This window comes from Bactrocera latifrons, unplaced genomic scaffold (genome assembly GCF_001853355.1).
Source record: "Bactrocera latifrons isolate USDA-ARS-PBARC rearing strain unplaced genomic scaffold, ASM185335v1 scaffold_141, whole genome shotgun sequence".
NCBI lineage: Eukaryota > Metazoa > Arthropoda > Insecta > Diptera > Tephritidae > Bactrocera > Bactrocera latifrons.
In genome coordinates this window covers 538,757-559,512 of record NW_017534864.1, presented here as the reverse complement: position 1 = coordinate 559,512, position 20,756 = coordinate 538,757, and the positions used below count along the sequence as shown (strand labels likewise).

At 35.6% G+C, this 20,756-nt stretch overlaps 1 protein-coding gene across 1 annotated transcript; it reads right to left on the bottom strand.

Moving 5' to 3' along the window:
- LOC108965555 (protein msta) lies at positions 1 to 19,825 on the bottom strand. Its single transcript, XM_018928069.1, has 7 exons — positions 19,514 to 19,825; positions 19,091 to 19,351; positions 7,302 to 7,492; positions 5,176 to 5,604; positions 4,999 to 5,106; positions 652 to 836; positions 1 to 556 (listed from the first exon to the last, which is right to left on the bottom strand). The coding sequence occupies exons 1-7, from the start codon at positions 19,643 to 19,645 to the stop codon at positions 318 to 320; spliced, it is 1,545 nt and encodes a 514-aa protein (XP_018783614.1). The 5' UTR covers positions 19,646 to 19,825; the 3' UTR covers positions 1 to 317.
- Between the last annotated feature and the right edge of the window lie 931 nt (positions 19,826 to 20,756).

The window sequence follows — 20,756 nt, the reverse complement described above, 5'->3', positions numbered from 1 at the left end:
GACGAAATAGAGTTTGTTTTGTTTGTTTCAAGTGTTAAAATTCTAATTTCCATTTGGCACAGCAAAATGTTACCATTTGACACACAGCCTTTAAATGAACAAATTATTTGGTCACAACGTATGTTGAGAAGATCTAAATCTTAATTCGTGCTATTCAATTGAAACTAAGTGTAAGTATATATATAGTAAGGTATTTTTATTTTTATTGTTATTTTATTTTTTATCTTTAAAAGAATTAAAAGAATTTTAGCTTATAAATTAAGCAATTTGTTATATGTTCACTTAGTGAAATCCCGTGGGTTAAAATCCTGTAAGATCTACATCACTAGCACCATTCTAAGAGCGTCTCTATTGATTTTCGCTTGCTTAAGGATGTGTCCTTCAACGAAAAGGTCGCATTCCTGCTGCAAATAGTCTATGCATTTTTCGACATAGAGTAGCGACTCTTCGAGCATGTTTTTCGGAGACAACGTGGTCTGCAAAGCTACACGTCGGGTGTGTTCTGCTATTGCGGAGTGTAACTCAAAACAAAATGTGCCCAACATTCGGACCTCACCTAAGAAAAAAAAAAAAAAAACAAAAGAAATTAAAATTTGATATTAGGTAGATAGATAGATAAAGATATACCATATAACATTATGTCATACTTACAAGGCGCCAGGTTCTGATATAATTCTAATAGCTCCTTAACGTATTCCAATTTCTTATTGAGTTGATCTTCAGGCACTACCATTAGTTCTTTGGGATCAGTACCAATTAGCTGCACTAATTGTATTTTGGCTTGACATATAAAATAGTGTCTTCTGGTAAGCCACTTTTCATAATGTTGAATATATCTGAAAATTATTAATAATTAAAAAATGATCCAACGTAATGGTATATATTTATGGGAATTGCTTATCTCTTTGGGAGAGTATTAGTCAATCAGTTTTAAATACATCTAAACGAAAATTTAAGCAATAAATAAAATAAGTTAATAGTGATAGTAGCAAAATAGAGAATGGTTAATTGGAAAACTCCTACTTAATATGATTTAGGTATGAACTATCTACGAATAATTTTACCAATTGTAAACTAAAACAGCACTAGTAATTTTTTAATCACTTATTCGTGTAACATGCCCCCGAGAGAGTGAGAAATGGACTTAATGTTTTTCCTGAATCTAATTTCAACAACCGCATAACGTCTAGTTTGGCTCATCTCCGGTTTTGTTGAGGAAATTGGATATGATGCTAAAACTAGGCACACTGTCTGGGAAAGCTGGGACATTAATGCGAGAGGTGAGTCATTTTTTGATTTAAATGTTGTGAATACATATATATGTATTTATCATCATCATTTCATCCTCATTTTCATTGTGATCATAGGTATATTACTTTTAAGTTAGACGGAGAGCGCCCAGCGAGCAGACCCTTATAAGGTCAGGATCAAAAATTGAGAACTGCATTGCAGAAATTTTCGAGCGTCTTTTCCAACCATACCCGGAAAAAAATCGCTCCTATCCGCTGACGTGATTGATGAATGCATCAAAGTACTGTAAATACAGGTAAATAGTTTTATGGCTAAAAGGAGCCCTATTGCTTCCAAGTGCAACCTCTTCCAGAAACATTACATTTGTTCAGTAAGCGCCAAGGCCAAGGATGAAACATTTCGGCCTGGGGAGATCCGATCCAAAATTGATGTCGACCTCTTCAAAAATTTTGTAATAGGTCCAAAACACTTTGTCGATTTACAACGAATTTTATGATCAGTACTAGCTGACCCCGCAGCCGTTGTCCTGCATGAAATTATGTGTTTTGAAGTGAAAAGAATGTTGAATTTATCATTTAATTTTTTTTTTTTTTCAATGTAAGGTTGCTTGATAAATCACATTTTTTGGTTTCTGTTCCGGTGTATAGAAAAGATGGTTTTCATGCATACATGTGAAGACTTCCAAACTTGACAAACCAAGATGTGTCCTGCGGATGGAATTGATATCGAAGCACCGGAAGTATCAACCGGAATTGACCCATTTCCAGTTTTTAGCGCAATGACTCAAATGATGTTGACTCGCGTACATTAATCAATAGGAACCAAAGGTAGAAACAATCGTCGTTTTTCGGGTGGATTATGTAAATTCGTCCTATTGTATTAGTTGACAACACACCTGGATGTCCATCTACTGGTTGGCCTTGCTTTCTGCGCAACTAGGTATTTCGAATAGAGCAATGTTCTAGCAAACGGATCACTGACGAAAGTTAAGAAAAAAATCGTCAATGTTAATTTTGTTGCTGGCGGTGTTTTAATTGGCTGTACCGTATTCTCTGAGTTGAAATATACTCTTTGTCCATTCTCCAAATTAACTGCGAGACGCACAACAGTCGGAAAACGTTCATGAATTGCAAAAGTAAATATCCTACAAAGCGCTTTATTGCAGTTCACGTATCGACCATTTGATACTTGCTAATCTCATCTCGTTCAAGACCAATAACCGTCATGTTGCTTCCTTTAGTGACGTACTTACAAACGTATTTTATCGATTACACCAAATTGCAATACTCAACATAAATATGAGTTTTGAATGTGAATTAGTGGTGAATATAGTACGATCCATGAGTTTTCAACTTCGATATTCATTCTTCTAAATTAAATGCTGAATGTTTTGCCATTGTCGTCTGGTGAGCTGATAGAGTGGATATCCATCATTTCTTGTTTGTGTTTCCGAAAGAAAAGCACGTGGATAGTGTTTCGTGCATTTATTGTCAGCCATACAAACCGAAAAGGGATTGTAATGTTTGAAAGGTCCATGAATCATACTGGTTTTTACCACTTCGATAATACTGGATCTTTGTCTGCAACATTTGAATTTCCGCAGAAACGATTTCATCAATTTGATCTGGTGGAACCACCAAATAATGTGTACGTGCGGTAAACCTCTCTTTTGCCACTCAACAGAGTACATCTARCATCCAACAGCACCATCAAACATCGTAACTGTTGTTTGAAAAGTTGTGCTATGACATCGTGACGATCGATTGTTGATTGACTGCGATCCATAATTCCGCACGTCATCGCATCCTCGCAGTGCTTCTTGCCTTGCCTTGCCTTGGGCCATACGTTGCTCGAAAAAAAAAACGCCGACCGATATTAGGGCGACCTCTTCGTGGCTTCGTAGCAAATTTCAATCTGCAATTGATCACTTTGCGTGAAACACACATATGTAAGTAAAGTTTTTAGTGAATAATTTTCAATAATTTTTCTTTTGAATAGCCGGAATAAAAAAGCAAGCGACCGAAATTGAACGATTCAAATAATTCACAAATCAAAATATTGAAAAACAAAACAAACAAAAACTAAAAAAAAAAATGTGTATGGAAAAGAGTTACTACCCCCCCTCGATCCCCTAGATCCCCTATGGACCTGTAGAGAGGCCTTTGAAAATGACCAAAAATCAGTATTTTTGCTCATTTTTCCATACAAACTGAAACCAATGCAACCCAGCCAACATTTTTGTATGGACAAGAAATCAAAATAAAGAAAGCCAAAATGTTTCAGTGGAATGTATATACGTATATAATTGCATCTATCCTTCGGCCGCGCTTTAAAAAAATAACCTTGGCCGGTCCAACACCGGCTACGCCATCCACAGTATTTTAGCATTGAACACCTTTTCCTCCACAGTATCTTAGCATTTCATTCGTTTCCGCACTAGCGGCCTTCTGCCGCGCTTCAAAAAAATAACCCTGGTCGATCCAACACCGGGGTGCATTGAACACCTTTTCCTCCACAGTATTTTAGCATTTCATTCCTTTCCGTACTAGCGGCCTTCGGCCGCGCTTTAAAAAAATTACCCTGGCCGATCCAACACCGGCTACGCAATCTACAGTATTTTAGTATTGAACACCTTTTCGCGTTCACTTCATACMTTTATTGCTAAGTGGGTTTAATTTATTCCCTTTTGTTCGTGTTTTCTCGGTAATTTGACAGTTCAAATTAGGCAGTCATTTTGGTTTACCGCATTATTGAACTCAATGCAGAAAAAGGTGTATTTTATTTAAAGATTTACAAAGAAATTAACAATCAAAAGTAACTAAAAACATTATTAGTGGTTTTTATAATTCATAAGTAATATATGTGCGTGAAAATGTATCAATAATTGGTTTGGTACAACTCACAACAGATGTTTTCATCTGTACACTAGGATATATTTAGAATTTTGCAAAAAAAATAGCATTTTTTAAAGTGAATTTGTGGAAAAATTTGTGAACCGATTTTTATAAAATATATTTTAAAACAAAGTTCGATAATTTAAGTATACATGCGTGTTTAACATTTTCCATTTGGTTCTCTCGTTTAGGTACGGTGAGCCAAAATTAACCGGCGCGATACTAAACACAACCCGAGTTACTTTTTGGAACTATCCAATTTTCCGACTTTTCCTCATGAAAAGTATAACGTATTTTTATTTTTAGCCTTCCCCGATCCACAACGAATAACCTCTGAAAATTTCATTAAGATTGGTGCAGTCGTTCTCTTAGCGTTACTAGCAAACAAACATTCGTTCGTTTGTATGGGAAACAGAAAAGGGCTGTTTTTGGGGGTTTCCCGGAAATTTTTCGAAATTTTTTTGCGGTAAAAACCATCTCTGAACCCCAACGCCCACATTAAAAAAGAATTATCAAATTTAGTTTAGTCGTATGAAAGTTATGAGCGTACATAAATTTTGGCGATTCATTTTTATTTACATATATATGTACATAGAAGATAAAGGAGAGTTTGGTTACATAACGAAATAACGGTATAAGCTGCCCAACTGAGACAGGTTCGACCTTCCAACTCAACCTAAATACGAAATTCTAAAATTCGGTAAACAGCTATTACGAAATTGATGAACCAGTTTGACATTTCAAAAAAATTATGACTACTTTGCTGGCATAATTTAAATATTGACCTCCCTTATATAATACAACAGTACTGTAATTTTTATTAGATGCAATATATGTATGTACATTAACTTACTTGATGCAATTTTCCACAGTTTTATCCATGGCCTGCAAGTCTTTTCCAGCCTTTTCTAAGATACTTTTTATAAATGATATGTCCGCTTGAGCTCCACAAGTTGAGCATCTAACACAATGTAACAGTTAATGTATAGATGTAAGTGCATATTTATTTATAATTGATTTGTTACCATACCTCCAAGCCGAATTCCATTCCTTTAGACTTGATGGTAAAATAACACCATCGCAGTTGGTGGTAGTGCACTTGAAGGCATCGTAATTAGTTCCGCATTCCGTTATATCCAAACACCTTTCACACACACATTTAAAGAGTTTTGTGTGCATAAGATGTTGCTGGCGTTCTGCAGTACCCCAAACGGCATCGGAGTAGCAAATACTTAAATGAGTATTCTTTTTAATTGCTTTTGGTGCCCATAGAATTAAATTTCCTTCCCTTGAAAAGCTTTTAGCTAAATTCGGAAGGCAGGAGTGTTCTAAAAACGAAGCGTTACTAAAAACTGCTACATGCGGTGGATCTGTGATGGGTACTTCATGTCCATTTATTTGCAAAATACCAATTGTTTTCATAATCAAGTCCTCGTTAAACTCGGTTGTTTTAAAAAATCTATACGGTAAAAATGAAATGACTCATACTCATGCAATTACATCTATTTGAAGGATAAGAGTAGATTTAAAACAAAAAAAAAACTTTTAAAATGATAATGAACCCCGCTTGGCATTATTCCACTGTGAATCTGAATCTTTTAGCTAATATGGAGCTAGTGTCGGATATACTTCATAAACTAACGCAAAATTATTGCTGTAATTCAGTTTATCAACACATGATATTATTATTTTTTCTTTAAATGGGATTTACTCCTTAATTTGTCTCTAACTATATATTGCCATAAGTTTAATATATCATAATAATCACTACTTAATTAGTTAAGACACTTATGTCTAAACTCCTATTTTAATTATTAGCCTACACCCCTTTTGTATACCTAAGTTCGACAATAAATAAATAAATATTTAAAACGAAATAAAAGCAATTAGTTGAAAGAACATTGGATGAATTTGCAGGTCGCTATATGTGGGTATGTTCGACGTAAACCTGATTCAACCCATTTTAAACTCTTGAAATGGCTTAAGAGATTATGAGAATATTATGTGTCAAATGTCGTGCACAAACCTCGAAAAAACTTTGAGAGATGAGTTTCCTGCCCCATTATAAGAACGGAGTGCGGCTACGCGCATAATAGAATTTCTGAAATTATTCATAATTGGGATCGTACTTATTTTTTTCTTTAGTGATTAGTAATGTAATATCTAAATAATTCCACCTTACTTTATGTTTTAGTAGTGAATTTTAAACTGATTGTGTTTTCGAGTTTAGTTTCTATAACTAGTGAGCATTAAGGGGTTAGATGGGTTTGAAACTTCGAAAATTCGCTTTTTTGTTTGTCTTACTAATTTCAACAACACCTATAGAAATTTTCCTTTTCTCTTTGTCCTAAATTTTAAAGTTAATCCGAGTAATAGTTTCGGAGATACAGCCTTTGTGGTCGAGGCTAGCTACTCTAAGTGCGCCGTCTTTAAACGCGTTTTCCTCGAAACCGTGTTTTTGAAATCTGAAATCGGTGGACACGATTTCAAAAAGTTATGGACCGATTTAGTTCCAATTGTGTACACATCTTTACAATAACATTATCTAGTTTTTGAATGAAGTTTTTTTGTTTCATTACAACTTATTTTTTTACCAATAAATGGCGAAAATTTAACCAAGTAATGAGATTTTTTGTTCAAAGTCTGAGAAAAAAAGAAACATTTTAATATTTTTTTATTTTCTTCGTTCAAAACCGAGATTTATATAATATATTAACGAAATAATTAGTTATGCTGTCCACTTCGTGAACACCCTTTTTGTGAGAGACCCAGGGAGATGAGGTCTTAACGGCTGAATTTTCAATATATTGACATATATCAAAATTTCAGGAGAAATTGTTCAAATATGTACCTTTGATATGCCATAAATATTGGATTGATCGTAAAAATGTATTTTTTGTACCCCTAAAACCTACCTAACCCCTTAAACTTTAGCTTCGTCTCTCTCAAGTTTTGTGAGTTTTGTTTTGACGCAATTGGAGGCAGTAGACGTATTAATTTATTTGAGTATATTACTCAGTTAAACAATGCACTTGTTTGTTAAGTAAGTTTGCAAACTACTATTGCTCTAATTTCTCTAAAAACCGTATACATATTTCTACAACTTAAACACATGATTACAAATGGATAATTTTGTACGGTTTGTTTTGTACATACCTTGGTATAAATTTTCCGATACTTTCTAAATCGGCCTTCCACTGCATAGAACCTCGTCGTTGTTTTTCCAGGGATTCAAGTTTTAAAAACATTTTCCATTTTTCAGGATCACTTTTCGCCAAAAGTAGGCAACGTACCGTCCCCATACATTGGTATAAAGGATGAGAATTTGTAAATTCTTTTACTGAAACCTAAATTATAGACAAATTTTAGACAGAGTACAAAACAAAATTTAACCAAGTAAGGAAGGGCTAAGTTCGGGTTCAACCGAACATTTTATATCCTTGCAACTTGCAACAATCAAAGTCAGGGAAATATTTATGGTGTAAAACGTCAGCCAGAGAATCGAATAAGGTTTGTTAGAAAATCGAAAATCATTATATAGTACGTATTTATATAACATTTGAGAGTTGGGGGTAGTAGCGACCCGATTTTATCCATTTTTCTCAACACCACATACTAAAAAACAAGGGGCTATGTCATGATTTTGCCCAATTTTATCTATTTTTGGCAAAAAAAAAATACACTCATGAATAAAATGCGCTCACACATTTTCGTTGAGATAACCACACATTGGTGATAAGGTAGTACACACTAAACATTACATTATCAAGTAGAATATAAAATTGTGCTATATGGGAAGTACGCAGTGATTTGGCTATTTTTCTGTGGTTTAGGAAAAATGTACATTAAAGAACGGGGCCACGCCTATTTTTTCAAAAATATTGAATAAAACTATAATACTCTGTGGCAACAGGTAATAAGAGTATAAACAAAATCCATCAAATTTGCAGTCACATAAGTTGCATGGACAAAGAAATAGCACACTTTGTATACAGTAATTACATAAACAAAAACAAATTGAATAGCACTAGGCCTCTTCTGTGGAAATTAAGAAATTTTATTAGACATTTTTTAAGTGTTATGGTTTTTAAGCACTCTCAACTTTTATACTTTGTAGTGCATCTACAATTTTTATACTCTTGCAACAAGTACGGTTGTAGGTATCGCCTAAAACTTATTACACAAACATACTAATATAAGTATAAATGATCAGGATAACGGGAAAATTTTTAATCCGGGTGACTGCCTGTCCGTCCGTTCGAGCAAGCTGTAACTTGAGTAAAAATATCTTGATGAAACTTGGTACACATGTTCCTTGTTCAAAAAAATAAGGCGAAATTCGTAGATGAGCGTAATTGACTACGGCCACGCCCACAACTCGCCATTAAAGGAAACCCATAAAGTTCCAAAACTAAGCACTAAAATAAGAAATAGAAATTTGGCACAGAGAATTGCAGTAGCAAGGGTTTGATGTGTAGTACATATCTCCTAGACCACCACAACTATATAGAATAGCTAAATTACGACAATTCTTATAATAACTATTTCCAACATTGTGAAAATGGATGAAATGGGATGATAACTCCGCTCACCACCCTTAAACAGTACTGATAACAACTACTTAAAGCGCGATAAATCAATAACTAAATCCATCATAAGATATAAAAATTGGACTTTTTAGGTAAAATCACATATCTCAGGACATAACATTCTTAGTTTACACTGCGAAAATGAGCGAAATCGGAATCGAAATTTCCAATATTTTAAAATTCCGTCTGATTCTCTTCCTTCGAGTATACAAATCAAGATGAAATTAATATTACGAAATACAATTTTGTACAAATATCGGTCAATATGTGAGATATATAATTTAAATTCAGAGGTAATATTTTCCTGTATGTATGTATGTCTGTTAAAAATGGGTTGAATCGTACCTAACTTAACGATTTTCGAACTTCCAGATGACTTAATACCGCATACATCGACCAGTGAGTTATCCCTATGAAAATGGGAGAGCGAGTTTTTGTCTCTGTGCCAAAAATGGATAAACTTGGACGAGAAATTGAGCTTGTCCCCATTTAACAAACATATAACATCCGGTGGACTTGATTCCATATGATTAGTGATAGTGCCTTAATGAACCTCAGAAAGCATTTTATTAGTAGTGTCATATTAATAATACACCACAGTTACTGCTACAACAATATCACTAAAAAATCTGGGGTGTGACTTAACCTTTACGGCTATATACTGTCCATCGTTTTAAAATTATAGAAATCGAATTTAAAGACTTTTTTTGGAACACTAGGTCAAAGATTTTTAGCAAGTGGAGATTACAACTCCAAACACACGAACTGGTGCTCACGTCTAATCAATCCGAAAGGACGACAGCTGTATCAAACTGTTATAAATAGGCACAATAACCTTGAACTAATATCTCCTGGTAAGCTGACATATTGGCCAAGTGATCGTAAGAAAATACCAGATTTAATTGATTTTTCTGTAATCAAAAATATAGATAAATCGCACATAACAGCTGATACATGTACTGATCTATCTTCTGATCACTCTCCTGTAATAATAAAGTTATGTGAACAACCCATATTCGTTAATCCTAAAGTGGGTCTAACTTCTTATAAAACGAATTGGCTAAAATATAAAAAATACGTCAGTAGTCACATTAATATTGAGTACAAAATAAATACAGGAAGAGATGTTGACGAAAGCATAAGAGAAGTCAATGATATAATAACCATCGCAGCTGTCTTAGTAACACCAAACAAAAGCTAGAAGCCGCTTGGTTTCAGAAAAATCTCTAAAAGAGACATAAAAATGCTTGTAAATGAAAAAAGCCGAGCAAGACGTGAATGGGAGATATATCTTTCCCCTTCCACTCAGCTTCAATTAAAATCTGTTGTACGTAATTTAAAAAAGCACTTAAACGTGAAGAAGAATTGAACACCGAAATGTATATAAAGAAGCTGTGTCCAAATTCCAACAAGAAAAATTCCCTTTGGAAAGCCGAAAAGTCTATGAAGCCACCAACTGACTCCAACATGCCCATACGAGACTTGGGTGGAAATTGGGCTCGAAGTGACGAGGAAAATTGCTTTGCAAATCACCTAGAGAAGGTATAATATTTCAACCCAATTTGTCAAAGAACCACTTTAAGCCCAACAGCTAAAGAGTCGCTCGAGTCTCTTAAGACTTCACCTTCTGCTCTCTTTGCTCTTCAATGCAATTCTTAGTTTCTGATACTATACAATTTCATGGAAAAAATCGCAGATTATCTTGATAGATAAACCTGGGAAAGACTTAACACAGCCATCTTCATACAAATCAATCAGTCTTCTACCCTGTATTTCAAAAGTATTTGAAAAGTATTACTATCCATGAAGTCTCCTTTCCTCCACGAAAATAAAACAATACCAATGCATCAATCACGTCACTGTTGACAGTCATAACTTTGAAGTYGTAGATAATTTCGTCTATCTTGGAACCAGCGTAAACACCACCAACAATGTCAGCCTAGAAATCCAACGCAGGATAACTCTTGCCAACAGGTGCTACTTCGGACTGATTAGGCAATTGAGAAGCAAATTCCTCGCTCGACAAACAAAAACCAAACTCTATAAGTCACTCATAATACCCGTCCTGCTATATGGTGCAGAGGCTTGGACGATGTCAACAACTGATGAGTCGACGTTGCGAGTTTTCGAGAGAAAAGTTCTGCGAAAGATTTATGGTCCTTTGCGCGTATAGTATCATAGTTCAGCAAATGAAAAGACAGTGGCTACGCTGGCTAGGTCATGTTGTCCGGATGGACGAAAACGCTCCAGCTCTGAAAGTATTCGACGCAGTACCCGCCGGGGGAAGCAGAGGAAGAGGAATGCCTCCACTCCGTTGGAAGGACCAAGTGGAGAAGGACCTGGCTACACTTGGAATATCTAATTGGCGCCACATAGCGAAAAGAAGAAACGACTGGCGCGCTGTTGTTAACTCGGTTATAATCGCGTAAGCGGTGTCTACGCCAATCAAGAAGAAGACAATGCATCAATTCGGTTTTCGTGCGAAACACAATAGAGCAAGTAAATAGAATTTCTAACGAGATAAGGAAAGCATTTGAGCACAGGGAGTACTGTTCAGCAATATTTCTAGATGTAGAATTGTATAAAACATGGTGGGAGATTTCATATCTGATGAACAACAGATAATGGCTGGTGTATCCCCAGGGCAGTGTTTTAGGCCCAACACTATACATCATACATACAGCAGATTTTCCAACAGCTAATAATGTACTAACTTCAACTTTTGCGGACTACACAGCTATAGTGAGCCGTAACAAATGCCACATTTTAGCATCAAGAATATTAGCGGAGCATTTAAGTTCTGTCGAAGAATGGCTAGCGAGCTGCAGTATAATGTGAATGAACAGAAGTGTAAGCATATTACATTTTCTCGAAGACCAAAGATGTGCCCGGCAGTAAAAATAAACAATATTTTAGTACCCCAAGTTGGATCAAAAATTATTCCCCTTTTTAGAGAACAATACAAATTTCTATCTTTTTTTAATATTTTAAATTTATTTAAAAGGTACAGTTAAAACAATGTCAGGACTGATAATTTCCTGAAATTCAAAAACATTTATAACGCAATAACCTTTTTTCACTCTTTCGCATTTCTCAAGCGTAGCTGTGTTTTTACGGTTCCTAAAAAAAATCGGCATCGGCAAATTACTGTCAAAAATTCCTCATTTCCATACGTTTTGTATGGCGCATATCTATATATATACCGCGGCAACGCTGAGCGTTGAAAAATTATGTTTTGATAACGCGTTAAGACGTGAAAACGAAGAAACTGTAATTTTTCTTAAACATTCCTTGAGGCGCGATGTTTGTACAAATTGATGAAAGTATTTTTAATAAGTTAATTCGTTTTGCATTTCATTTCCTTCGTACTAAATTTACAATTTGTGTGAAAATTTAATGGAAATTTATGAAGCTATGAAGCGTCGTCGTTAATGCTGAGCTGTAAAAAACGCGCCGCTCAACGCTTTTATTTAGGTTTTCCAGTTTGCTGGTTGATGACATATTTAGCAGGATTGCAGTTGAGACGAGAGAAGTGGAGCAATCACAATTCTATTAATTGATTGGAGTTGAGGGTTGTGTTTAGTATCGCGCCTTTTAATTTTATCTCACGGCACCTAAATGAGAGAACCAAATTTACCTAAAAACATACTTTATAAGAATCGGTTCACAAATTTTTCCACAAATTCACTTTAAAAAATTAAATTAAATTTTCATCTGTTGTGAGTTGTACCAAACCAATTATGGATACATTTTCACGCACATATATTACTTATGAATTATAAAAACCACTAATAATGTTTTTAATTACTTTTGATTGTTAATTTCTTTGTAAATCTTTAAATAAAATACACCTTTTTCTGCATTGAGTTCAATAACGCGAAAAACCAAAATGACTGCCTAATTTGAACTGTCAAATTACCGAGAAAACACGAACAAAAGGGAATAAATTAAACCCACTTAGCAATAAAGGTATGAAGTGAACGCGAAAAGGTGTTCAATGGTAAAATACTGTGGTTGGCGTCGCAGGTACCAGGGTTACATTTTTAAAGCGCGACCGAAGGCCGCCATTTCAGAAAAGAATGAAATGCTAAAATACTGTGGCGGAAATTCCGGTGAAGCATTATTTTACAAATTTAGGTATAAAACAAAGTAAGGCTTTACATTTCTTAACGAGATTTCATATTGGTGTTCTTTATTTTGATTTCTTGTCCATACAAAAATGTTGGCTGGGTTTCATTGGTTTCAGCTTGAATGGAAAAATAAGCAAAAATACTGATTTTTGGTCATTTTGAAAGTGCTCCCTACAGGTCTATACTGGCTCGAGGAGGGGTTTATTAACAAGTTCGAAAAAATATGAAAAAAACGCATTGCTTAAAGCTAGTAAAATAAGTAGGGGTGGTCTCGTGGTAAGTGCTTATTTAACCATCTTCAAACTAGCATTCAGTACTACTGAGTTCTTAAGTACTTTTAGTAATTTGTCCATGTAGTAAGTGGGACTCATTATTAATTGATTGGAATTCATTAAATTTTTATTTTTATTTTTCGTTGTAAAGTTTGAATTTTTTTTAAAAAGGCAGCAGACGTAGAGCAATGTTTTGAAGGGTGATCCGTTTCGAAGTGTACTACTTTTTTAAGGAAAAAACAGAAACTTCAAATGTAATGGGGAATGTTTATTATGATTCTTCCTAATTTATTTTTTGAAGATTATCTCTTTGAAATGTTGGCCCCGGTTACGTCTCGGATGGTCCATCCGTTGAGTCCAATTTTCGATGACTCCTTTCAAATGTTGGCCCCTGTCACCCAGCTAACCGTTGCCTTTTCTGGTTGAAATGTCCGCTCTTAAATCTCTTCCGGCTACTTTTCGTCCTAAAGTGGCAAATTGAGCCATTGCCATTGAGCCAGAAATGGACCTCATCGCTGACAAAATGCACCAAGTTGTAAAATGTGCCATGTTTTTCCATACGTCAGTTGAGTGATGGGTTTCAATATTATTATATTTTATCGGCTTAATACCAAACAGAAGTTACTTGAAATTATTTAGAACTAAGGGACTACTTCTTCTTTTTTACTGGAATAGACACTGCTTACGCGATTATAGCTGAGTTAACAACAGCGTGCCAGTCGTTTCTTCTTTTCGCTACGTAGCACCAATTGGAGATTTCAATCGAAACCAAATCCCTCTCCAACTGGTCCTTCCAAGGGAGTGGAGGTCTTCCTTTTCCTCTGCTTCCCCTGGCGCGTACTTATCAAATACTTTCAGAATTGCAGTGTTTTTGTCCATTCGAACAACCTGACGTAGCCAGCGTATATCTCATACAGCTTATCGTTCCACCGAAAGTAATATTCGCCGTGGCCAATCCGTATCGTAAATATTTTTCAGAATCTTTCTCTCGAAAACTCGTGACGTCAACTCATCAGATGTTGTCAAGCTTCTGCTCCATATAGCAGGACGGGAATTATGAGTGACTTATAGAGTTTGGTTTTTGATCGTCGAGAGAAGACTTTACGTTCGAAGTAGCACATGTTGGCAAGAGTTATTCTGCGTTGGATTTTCAGGCAGACATTATTGATTGTGTTTACGCTGGTTCCAAGATAGCCGAAATTATCTACGACTTCAAAGTTATGACTGCCAACAGTGACGTGAGAGCCAAGTCGCGAGTGCAACGACTGTTTGTTTGGTCTTTTCCAAGATTTGGCGCATCGTGAATATCTGGTCGGTTGTTTATTTTCCAGGTTTAAGGCGACATTGATAAGGTCCCATCAGTCTGTTGACGGTAGGCTTTAATCTTCCACACAATACGTTTGATAGAACCTTATATGCGATGTTTAGGAGACTTATCCCATGGTAGTTGGCACAGATTGTGGTTTCTCCCTTTTGTGAATTGGGCAGGTCACACTGAAATTCTAATCGTTGGGCGTGCTTTCGCCCGACTATATTTTAGTTAATGCATGCTCCAGTTCTGCGCCGCCATGTTATCGCTCCATCGTCATCGATTGGGGAATCGGATTCGCCCTCTCCTTGCGTTGCACGTATGCTGCCATTCAGCAGGCTGGAGAAGTGTTCCTTCCATAATTTAAGTATGCTCTGGGCATCGGTCACTACAAGAGCATGCTCCGGTCTTGAAACCTTCTGTTAGCCGCCACATTTGTTCGTACTACAGTGAAACTTCGATAACTCGTATTTGCAAGGGACCACAATTTAAATACGAGTTATGGAGTTTTTCAAGTTATCAAGTATCAATTCATACGAATTATAGAGTTTTTTTTATTTATTTTTTCAATTTTACATAAAAAACAAGAAATGATTGAACATATTTAAATTTTAAAATATAAAGTGCATATGTTATTCAATCAATATATGTATGTATGTATTTTGAAAAATTGTACAAAAAAATTAAGAAAAGTGTTCATTTTAAAAGAAATCCGTAAAATGTTTTTGACGGACATTATTTTGGCGTATTTTATCTATGGCATTATCAATGTTTACAATGTCATTAAAAATAGTATCTTCAACATTTGATGACATGAAAAAAAGACGCAAATTTTCAATTGAAGCTTTCGCAACATTTGTGGAAACTGAGGGAATTTCAAATGTTTCATCGTTTTCATCGTCGGTGTTTTCGAAACCCAGAATTTCATCATCATTGAGGCTTCCAGTAATCACCAACTCATCATCAACATGAATGTAGTCATCAAAGTTTCCACGTGCTTCTGCATTTTGTGGAACATGAGCCCACTCTGCTATGTAAAGTACATCTTCGCTGATTACGACTACAATTTAATCCTTAACTAAACCGCAAGCTCGAAAACAGTTTTTAGTAGTCGATTTACTGATATTTTTGCATGCTTTATGAGCAATATTCATTGCATCATAAATCGAAATGGAATAATCCTTTTTTTCCTCGATGCTTTCAAGCAGTTTAACAACAACTTCTTTACGGTACAATGTTTTGAAACTTTTGATTATGCCWTTGTCGAGTGGTTGCAAAACTGAAGTGGTGTTAGGTGGCAGAAATTCAGTCTGCACATTGCTCAACGGTTCCATTGCAGTATGGGCGATGCAATTATCAATAAATAATAAAATCTTTCTATTTTGTTTTATCATTTGTTGGTTCACCAATTGTAGCCATTCAAGAAATAAATTACGTGTCATCCATTACTTTAAATTTGCACGATAAAGCATAGGGAATGTCTTGATGTTTTTAAAGCATCTGTGTTTCATGGATTTACCAATCATTAATGGTTTAAATTTTTCTGACCCATCCATATTTGCAGCAAGCAACAGAGTAAGACGATCCTTGCTCAATTTGCCACCATGACAACTTTGGCCTTTAAAGACAAAGTGCGATCAGGAAGACACTTGTAAAATAGACCCGTTTCATCCGCATTGAAAATATTCTTGGGCTCATAATTCTCTATTAACTTTTGAATGTTTTCTCTCCATTGAACGCACACTTCATCATCAACGGCCGCGCTTTCACCGCAAACTTTTTTGAAACTTACATTATTTCTCTTCTTGAAATTGTTCAACCAGCCATTACTTGCGTTGAATTGTGTTAAGCCCAATTTTGCAGCATACACCTTTGCTTTTTCTTTTAGTAAATGTCCTCCAACTGGAATAGTATTAGATTCTCGGCATTGCAAAACCAAGTGAGTACTACTTTTCTAATTCCACGTATTCTGGTAATTTTTGGCACTTACGTTTGGTGTTTGAGGGCAAACCCAAATCACATCACTTTTTTCCAAAATTGATTTGATTGTAGATGGCGCAATACCGAACCTTTTCGCAATTTCTACTTGTTTTTCACCAATTTTTACGGCAAGAATAATTTCGTTTTTTTTTTTAACTGGCAATATTTTGCACTTACGAGAACTTGACATCTTGCGTTATAATTGATACTAGTCTACGCTAGTTGTAGAAAACAAAGCAAAACATATGAATAAGCGTAGCTGTAAAATAATAACGGTTAAAAAACGTACTATGTTTTCGTCACGTACGGTTTTTTGTGAGAAAAAATTCGAGTTGTAGAGGCTTTTGATACACATTTTTCAATTTTTGTCTCAAGAAAAATACGAGTTATCAAAGGGACCGAAATAGATGCATTTTTCGGGAATTTTTCTAGGGACCAAAGAAATACTATGAAATATCAAGGCTTTTCGCTTATCGAGGTTATGACTTATCAAAGTTTCACTGTAGTACCACAGATAACAACAATATTTCGGGACCCGGCGAAGTCGATCAGTCTAAGCCCATACTACTACTATTATTTCTATTATAACTATTAGTTAATGAGATACAGCATTTTTGTGAAACAATTTATGTTGGTTTACAAATATCATAAAGCACATAGTATGTTAATAAAGCATTGCTTTTTGGAAGAAAATACTGTTGAATTTGGGCTCAGGGCCAGGAAAATCAACCGATGAAAAGAGATTTCCTAAGTTGGAAAGAGGCGAAATGTGCACCAGGAACAATGACGCCCTAAAGAGGTGAAGCTCTGTGCAAAGTAGATGCCTTGCAAGTTCATAATCTAATAAAAACAACGATTCTGAGGAATGCTTGTGCCCTAAAAATAAGGTGACATCTGAATTTAAAGTGCGCAATTCGAAGGATTTGGAGAATTATTTTTTTTTTTAGGTTGGTAGTACTGTCAGTCACATTTATGTCAAATTCCATTAGTGTTTGAGATACGTGTCGTTTTGTGAGCTGCTAAAATTGAGTTTTTTCGTTTTTTGCGATGTCGAAATTTGTTGATCAAAGAATTTGCATTAAATTTTGTTTACAGAAGCAATTTTCTGCTGCGGATACGTTGAGGATGATGCAGAAAGCCTTTGGTGATGAGGCTATGTCTAAAAAAAATGTTTACAAGTGGTATAGTGAGTTCCAAGCCGGCCGTGAACGTGTCGAAGACGAAGAGCGTCCAGGGCGACCATCAACCTCAACCGACGAAGCTAACGTTCAACAAACCAAAGATTTGGTGTTGAAAAACCGTCGATTAACAATTAGAGACGAAAGGCTCAGCCAATATTATTTTGAAGGATGTTTTGCGCCTCAAGCGCGTCAAATCTCGTTGAAGTGTGTAAAACGATGCTTTCTGACTACCAGGGTGTAACGAAACGCATTATAACTGGCGATGAGACTTGGATCTATGCTTACGACCCCGAAACAACCGATCAGTGTAGTGCGTTATAAATTCCTTCCAACCAGTCAAACAGTCAACAAGGAATATTATTTGAACGTTACGCATCATTTGCGTAACGCTATTCGCCTAAAAAGGCCGGATTCGTGGAAAGGCAATTCTTGGTTTTTACACCACGATAATGCACCATCAGATACTGCCCTCGTAATTAGTGACCATTTTGCCAAAAACTCAACCCATATTCACCTGATCTGGCGCCGTGCGACTTCTGGCTGTTCACCAGGCTCAGAAGACCGCTCCGGGTCGTTTTTATACGATAGAGGAGATTCAAGCCGCAGCGAAGACGAAACTGAAGGCCATCCCGGAAAGAGACTACAACCAGTGTTTCGAAGATTGGAAAATCCGTTGGCATAAGTGCATTGTATCGGGAGGGAATTACTTTGAATGGGATGAAATTGATTTGGAAGAATAAATAAAGAATTTTCAAAATAAATACAATGTCACCTTATTTTTTGGGCAAAGTATAACCGAATACCATTAGAAATATGGCTCCATCATTCCACACTGAAGTCCAATCGACAGCTATTCTAGTAGACTGCATATGATGAACCGGTTCTCAAGCGTGGACGAGACGAAAAAGTCGAAAGGCTGCTAAATTCAAAATGCTATAGGGATAATCGCGGCCTCAGACGGGCTATTTATAGGCACGCTCCCGCCACCTGGGCCGGCCGGTACCACCGCAAATCTGTAGTATCTTCGAAAATATTCATTTAAATTATATGGTTTATAGGGATATATACAAGCAGATCTATATTAAATGAACAATGTATTTAAGGTATTTAATTGTAAATGACAAAAAACCTTATTGTGGGATACCCATAAGATAGACATATGCCATCGCGGAGTTTTCTAGAGACCTTTTCAATGTGTACAATAATTAATACATTATTTTGATTAATCATATTAGAAACCTGAAAAATAACAGTCCTTTTCCACTTCTGCAATCACTCTATCTATTAAAAAAAAAATACCGCATCAAAATTCCGTTGCGTAGTTTTAAAGATTTAAGCATACAAAGGGGCATAGGGACAGAAAAGGAGAAATAAAACTCCCAAACGTAATCGACATTAACAACAAAAATCTCATAATTTGAATGCGCTCTTTCAGAAATTAGCTAAGAATTTATAGAAAATAGAGAAAAATCGTGTTCACTTACTTTTGAACCTCTTTTAACGGTAAATTGGCACTCAGCTTGGTGGTCAGCTTTGCCCTTACACTCAACGCCGCAAAGCGGCCAACCACATTTATCGCATTCGACGTAGTCTGAAAGCTCGATTCCATTTAAACAGCCTAAGCAAACGGGATTTGTTACTTGCGAGGGCGTACATATTAGAGGAGCTTCCTTTAGGATGATTTCAAACGGTTTAATGCTTCGGGTAGCCACCAAATATCTTCCCAGCTGATCTGAGTACTCCACCTTTGAATATACATTTTTTTGGGAAATTGTGTAGAATTATAAAAATGTATACATATACATATGTACATCTGCATGTATGTATGTGCATTTATTTACACGCATCCATACATATACATATACATATGTACATAAACAGTTACGCTTAAACAAAAATATAGTTACTTTGAAGGGTCTGCAATTGGCTTTATGCGTTTTCCAATGCTGTTTCTGATGCCCCACGCAGCAATAGAAGCTTTGATTACAATTTGAACATTTGTTTTTGGTCGGCTGATCGCATACTGCACAAGTGGACATATCCTTTTTTAATTTATTCGAACTGAGCAGAAGAGAATTGTAAGTTAAAGCGGTGTAATTAGTTTTATTTATAACAATTATATTTATTATCTAAAGTAGTTTAAATACACGGCACCAAAGCATGAACCACCAAGAAGAATCTCGCAATGAATATCACTAAAATAAATTTATCCAAAAATAGACGTTTAAAGGTTGATGCTTAGAGGAGAAATGTGTGGTGCCCAAGATGAGACATGAACACTGCCACACCAGCGCAAATATAGGGTCGGGGTATTACCGTATATACATGTATACATAAGTACAGTAAAACCTGTAAAGTTGGACACCCTTGGACAAAATATTTTGTACCAACATAATATAGTACAAAATATCCATATACATACTCACTGCTTAATCTGGACACTTTCTATTTTGGAAGTTGGATAAAATTTGTCTCAATTTTTAAACGGCTAGCATTAAAATCCATTTCTATCTTGGACAATACATTTAATATGAATGTATATTTATATTACACGCAAAAGCATTAGTATTTCGGAATCAATGGAATTTTTCAAACGCAGTGGAGTTATCTCTGAAAATAAAAAGTGAGATATTGAATAAACCGGCTAATAAACGGCTATCTATAAGTAAATTTGTAGACAAATATTGGGTTTCCAAATCAACGATCGCTAACATTAAAAAAGGCAGCCAACACGTTATAAAAGAATTAGATGACAACGCTGTAACAGGTGATGAAGGACCAAATGTAGATCTTCAAGCTGGCTCAGATGGGAAGGAAAAGCTATCACCACTTAAAACATATTTACTGACAATAAAAAGGCTTAAATGGCAAAATTGACTTAGTTCTAACAATGAGGAAATGAAGTGCAAAATAGAAAAATTATTTCGTTCACTGACAACGCTACAAGCCACAGTTATATTGTTAGAAATACAACCTCTCGACCAAGGAATTATTCAAAATGCAACATTTTGAAATGAAATCACCACATACTTATATGGAGGAAAGTTCTCTGATTACCATTTGCATGATTAGCAATAATTCGCTGAGTATTTATTATCAAAATGTAAAACGCCTTAATACAAAACTTTCCGATCTGTATTTAAATAGAGT

What these genes read in the sequence shown, in the direction of transcription:
- LOC108965555 (XM_018928069.1), bottom strand. Translation starts at nt 19,645, where the DNA reads ATGTCCACTTGTGCAGTATGCGATCAGCCGACCAAAAACAAATGTTCA. An exon ending in ATCGGAAAATTTATACCAAG is followed by an intron (nt 5,605 to 7,301) that starts GTATGTACAAAA and finishes TTTACCGTATAG; the next exon opens with ATTTTTTAAAACAACCGAGT. An exon ending in ACTGTGGAAAATTGCATCAA is followed by an intron (nt 837 to 4,998) that starts GTAAGTTAATGT and finishes AATAATTTTCAG; the next exon opens with ATATATTCAACATTATGAAA.